The 5,988-nt window shown below is 44.5% G+C and overlaps 1 protein-coding gene across 1 annotated transcript; it reads left to right on the forward strand.

Moving 5' to 3' along the window:
- The first annotated feature begins 2,271 nt into the window (after positions 1-2,271).
- On the forward strand, positions 2,272-5,988 carry LOC109474037 (cytochrome P450 2U1-like). The gene is made up of 7 exons (XM_019774250.1): positions 2,272-2,556; positions 3,043-3,259; positions 3,938-4,482; positions 4,659-4,757; positions 4,918-5,112; positions 5,225-5,351; positions 5,582-5,988. The coding sequence occupies exons 1-7, from the start codon at positions 2,383-2,385 to the stop codon at positions 5,764-5,766; spliced, it is 1,542 nt and encodes a 513-aa protein (XP_019629809.1). The 5' UTR covers positions 2,272-2,382; the 3' UTR covers positions 5,767-5,988.

Here is a 5,988-nt window from a genome sequence, read left to right on the forward strand (position 1 = left end):
CTATAATAAGTCATTTATCAAAACTTAATGCTTACATTATTTCATTACACTGGCATACAAACCAGTCAGTTTCAATCACATTCTCTAGCTAGCATTTGACTCTGTAATACATATATAATAGCTTTAATGATACTCAATCAAAGGCACTTACTTCGCTTCACTCTGAACAAGCAATCAAGTGAACATAAATCTCAGACAGGGGATCCCTGAACTCTTGATTGGAACAATGTATATTTCATTCACCACTCACCGCTTATTTACAAGTACCAGGCATGCAAGCCTTGTATGGACTTGAATATGCAAAGAACACCATCGTGTCAAGAATAGTACATAGCATGTCTGACAATGATAGGATTTCAGTCTACGCATTTCACAAGAAGGCCACAAGTTGTTGTCAGTATTATCCAATTCACATGAACCTATATAGCTGTACAGCATGAAAAGTACACATTATACAAGTAATATACAGTCATTGATGATGACATTTTGCATATCCTATATCCAAGGATGTTTTGCTCGGTTAAGTTGGCGATACAGACAAGATACCCATGAATAATGCACGCCGTTCCCTGTGGTGTTTTGATGAATGATCCAATTAAACTTGAAACTTTTCTCTGAAATCTGGAGCTGATCTTGTCGGACTTCGCTGTTCGTCATGTCTTGACAACAGTTCGACCCGGGCCGAGTGCGCACCCCTAATATGTAAGTTTATAGAACGTGGAGGTCGGATTGTGGATGAAGAAACGATCGCGTTTTGTGAAGTAGAGAAAGAACGTACACTTCGATGGCAGCAAATACACTCTCTGAGATCCAACAAAATCCAATTTTTGTCTTATTGAGTACATGATAGATGAGTTCAAAAGGAGCGTATTCAAAAGGGTCAGTCAAACGCCTCTGTGAGGCTGTCCCTGGGGAAAGATGGGATCAGATATGACCAAAGAAACGCAGCTTAGGAGGAAAAAGACTGGGTAATTGAATACGTGCTTTGAAAGGCCGCTGTTGCGAAACACTCCCACTCGAATGCATCATCATCCATTTCTTGATGGTGACAAGTTGGTTCTCTGGAAACTTTTAATTGCACAACACGAATGATATATACTTATCACGGAAATAATTTAGATATTAACACACGTTTTTGAGAAGCCATCAAGCCACTGTCGTACAAAACTATCAGTGATCACCAATACACCAGAAACGTCAAATTGAATGTGAAACACGGAGGGGGGGGGGCGATCATTCACAGGGTGGTTTCGCGTTATCTTGAATTCCGGGTGGCTCTATCCCAAGCAATTTCGACTGGTAAAAAGACAGATAATTTCGGCACGCTATGTCTAACCATCACCTTTTCATTCACCGGGTAATCTTTTGCTGATCCGGGGGTGTCCATGCGAGCCTGGCTGGTAATAGTATACTGAGCTGTGAGATTAACACAGTTCTGGATGTTTGCCACTGCTACATGGACAGAAAGTTTACTCGATTCAAACGGTCCGTTGAACTTCTGAAGACGGCCGTCGAAGTAGTGCATAGCGCCATCTAGCGGACAGGAATTGTTAGCACAAAGCCGTACTAGATTTTGCTTTCTACATCGGTGTGTGAAAAACGCCACCTGGCGGTTCTATGACATACTAGTATATTGGAATCATGCCATGGCACTATACAGCTACTAGTATTGACGGATAAAACTTAATGAGCAGAGTATTTGAGCATCATTATCTCATTCTTTAGTTGATTCTGATGATGACATCGCCACATCGATATTTTTTCTTTACAGAAGAAAGAAACAAGAGCAGAGAATACTGTAAGCTCCCGCCTCCCTCAACATAACGGGCGCACAAATTTGCCGGTCAGCAATTCCAATCTGGCATCAGACCAAACCCACGATGCTTAGACAGTTAACGTTGCCATGAAACATTGTAACCTACCCCTCGCCCGATATAAGTCTACCACTCACCATGAGCAAACAAACTGCCATTGGCCTACAATGTTGATCGACTATAGGGCAAATGCCATCGTTCTTCTGGTCAACTAGGTGATTTTTGACCTACACACCCGAACCTACCATCTGTTAAAACAGCAGGGGGAGTTTCCGTGATTATGATCATGAAACTACACATACCTCCATGGAAAACACTTTGATAGCCGGGTCGTCGCAATTCTCAAGGGAGTCTATTATTAACTAGCTTTGCCATAAACTCAGAATTTGCATGTGAGAGTCCAGGAACGTTTTATTCCATTACCGACAACCCCTCATGTGGGAAGTTGTGTTGATACATCCCTGTTTTCCCTATATAAGTAGCATTACAGATAGAGCGGAGCATAACAACCTTTACGAATAAAGTTGCAGTTTTTACCACTAGATCAGTACAAACGTTGCTGTCCAGAATGGCCGCTTTATTGGAGCTGATGACTATGGTCCGTTATTACGTGGATGTGCCGACGTTCCTGGTGGCCGCCTGTGTGTGCCTGCTGACTTTCCTGTACCTGCAGCGACCCAAGAACCTCCCGCCTGGACCCTGGGGCTGGCCGCTTCTCGGGAACATCCCCACTTTAGCTAAGGTGAACACTGAGATTACCTACATTTCCTTCTTCTTCGCTGTATAATTCTCGTCATATTGGTTTTCCTTGAAGACAATCATGTGTTGAGGGTAGATTGTCACCAGTTTTGTCGCAATGTTTGTGGTTCAAGATCCATGTACTGTAGCTGATACAGCGTTCTTTGTAGTGAAAATGTACCAAATGACTAGCTATATGTATACAACACGTCCTGCTAGGATTCCGGCACGTTAATATGTACATATTGCAGGGCCTAAGACAGGCATAACTTAAAATCCACATCAAATCCTTAAAATACAATAATAAGAGTGAATGAATATAGCCAGAATGCGACAACGGTCACACTTGTTTTGCCGACCGTACGGTCACACTTTTGGTGACCGTACGTACGGTCACACTTTTGCCGACCGTACGCACGGTCACACTTTTGCTGACCGTACGTACGGTCACACTTTTCACACGGTCACTTACACAAGCTTCTTTTCGCAGTGTGCCTTTGTGCCTGCCACCTTCACGGAGTGGTCCAAACAATACGGCGACGTCATTTCGGTGAGGATCGGGCTGGATGTAAACATCGTCGTCAGCGGCTACAAGACCATCCGGAATGCCCTGGTCAAGCGGGCTGATGAGTTCTCCAGTCGGAGGATCTACCATAAGGTAGCGGATCTACGTGGTGGGGAGGGAATCGCACCCACTTCAACAAAAGGTGAGATTTATTCATTTCTTTAGGCCACAGCAAGTCATTTTTGTGAATGACATCAGCGCGCGCATTAATTTTCGCCTGATTTTTTTGGGGAAAAAGTTGCCCTCTGACAGTGGTGAACATGCCGAAAATGGGCAAAGATGTACATTGCCATGTCGGAATTTGCCAAGGATGGTAGATAAATATAAAGAGAGGAGACAAGATAAGCCTCTGATTTAATGTTTTGTCGTTTACGCCCTATCGCATTAGATTTGGAGTTTACGCAGGATGCCATCCATAAAATTTACTTGTAAATAGCAAGTGGAAGGGAGGGAGAAAAGATGAAGACACCTCTCCCAGCTCCCACCCCAAATGCACACCAGTAAAGAACTAAGCCAACATCGTTAAACATTATGCATTACACATAGTGAAACTGTAAAGTGGACCTTTTACACAAATTTCCAGTCGTTGAGGCCTTAAATCTAATAATGCAGCACATCTACACGTTGATGTAAATTTGCATTGGTTGCCTGTTGGAAAATGGCAATGAAACCTTATTGTTAAAGAATGAACGGGATTGTTTTCTGTGTACCATATGTCCTACATGCGGCATAAGTCCATGCCATTTATGTTAACTTTCGAGGTAAAAACATGAAGTTTTAATAACAGCGAAAATTTTAAGGATTTTTTTTGTCTTTCCAGGTGTGCTCTTCGCCGCCTATGGCCCAGAGTGGAAACACCAGCGTAAGTTTACCCTGATGACCCTCCGTGACTTCGGCGTCGGCAAGCGGAGTTTGGAGGGTAAGATAGGAGAGGAGGCCAACATGCTAGTCCAGGAAGTTGGGTCGACAAACGGGCAACCATTTGATTTTAAAGAACTGTTGCCGAACGCCATTTCTAATGTCATTTGCTCCATTGCCTTCGGGAATCGATTTGAATATGGCGACCCTGAGTTCGTTCGGCTGATTGGCCTGATGAACGCCGCTGTGGACGCCCAGCCTTCCCGGGATGTTCTTCCAAACATACATCCCGTGTTTCGGCACCTCCCATTCGGAGCGCCAAACCATGACAAATTGGTCAAATTCGTTTTGGACATGCAAGCGTTCTGTAAAGAACAGATACAGAAACACAGGGAGAGCTTCGACCCAAACGACATCCGGGACTTCACAGACGCCTTCCTCCTTGAACAACAGCAGGCTCAGGACGAACAGGCACGGGCGCACTTCACCGACAAGCAGCTGGAAGAGGTCGGTTCAACTTTATTATGTTTACCGAAGGAAAACGTATTGTTTTGCTTATTTCTTCTTCTTCTCCAAACAAATAAGGTCAATGACTTGAACCAGACATCTGTCACCATGGTAACAAGTGCTGGGATATCACGTTGTAACCGTATATGTAATATCTTCTGTTTTGCCTCACTCAGCTACTTTTTGACTTGTTCGTCGCTGGAACAGAAACCACCTCTACCACCACTCGCTGGGCCGTGCTGTATATGGTATTAAACCCCGACATCCAGGAAAAGGCAAGCTAGCGTCTGCATATTTTATCAAGTTAACGAAAAACGCGGGCAACTATTTGACAAATATTGCCGAACGCTACGTTATCTTATCTGATATCTCCTATGACCTTCTGAAGGCAATGGATATACAATATTCTAAAATGACACTTGTGTTTCACCACAGGTTCACCGGGAGATTGACTCAATTCTGGGTCAAGCTCCTGCGTCCTACGATCAACGGAACAGCATGCCCTACACAACAGCGACCCTAGCGGAAGTCCATCGCATCAACACCATCGTGCCCCTGACTGTTCCCCACGCTGCATCCAAGGACACCATCCTCAACGGCTACACCATCCCTGCTGACGCCACTCTCCTTGTGAGATATTACGTTAAAGGCATCCAATGCGATTTCAGGGTAGCAAAACTGGAAATATTCTGAATAGGGTAATATTTGTGATATTGACACATACTGCTGTGATGTGTTTCAGTTTAACCTGTGGTCCGTCCACATGGACCCTCAGCTGTTCCCGGAACCGGACAAGTTCAACCCCGACAGGTTCCTGGATCAGGACGGGAACTTCGTCAAGCATGAGGCGCTCATCCCGTTCTCCATTGGTCAGTGTGGAAATTTAGCATCTTTCTATATAACGTTTACTTAATATACACTTGAGTCTCTGACGGTATGGACCTACTGTGTAATACCGGAAAGAAATATTAGTAAGGACACGGTTAGAGTCCATTCAGTACCCTTAGAATTATGATGACATTGTCTAAATTCACCAGTGATATGACAGTGATGGCTCTTGTAACACTATCTCCTACTGGTTTTCTTTTTGTGTTTCTAGGCCACCGAGTGTGCCTTGGAGAGCAGCTGGCAAGGATGGAGCTTTTCCTGCTGTTCGTCTCGTTGATGCAGCGTTTCACGTTCAATCTGCCAGAGGGCGCTCCATTGCCTTCCACGGTGGGAGAGTTTGGCGGGATCGTCAATGTGCCTCGGCCCTTTGACGTGCGCGCAATCCCACGCGAGTAATGAACATAGCAGGCTAGCAGGTAAAGGATATCGTTCTAATTACAGGAGTTTTCTTCTACACAACCAATAAAGTCGCTGACCTTCTTACGCTGTAAATCAGACACTTTCATCCTCAGAGCTTCTGACTAGATTGCTGCATCTCACCGCCATATCATGTAGCTGATGTAGGTGACGCTTTTGCGGCACGAACACAATCCCAAACGTGACTAAGTTTGTACCCCC

The sequence above is a fragment of the Branchiostoma belcheri genome, unplaced genomic scaffold (assembly GCF_001625305.1).
Source record: "Branchiostoma belcheri isolate BF01 breed outbred unplaced genomic scaffold, Haploidv18h27 scaffold3, whole genome shotgun sequence".
Lineage (NCBI taxonomy): Eukaryota > Metazoa > Chordata > Leptocardii > Amphioxiformes > Branchiostomatidae > Branchiostoma > Branchiostoma belcheri.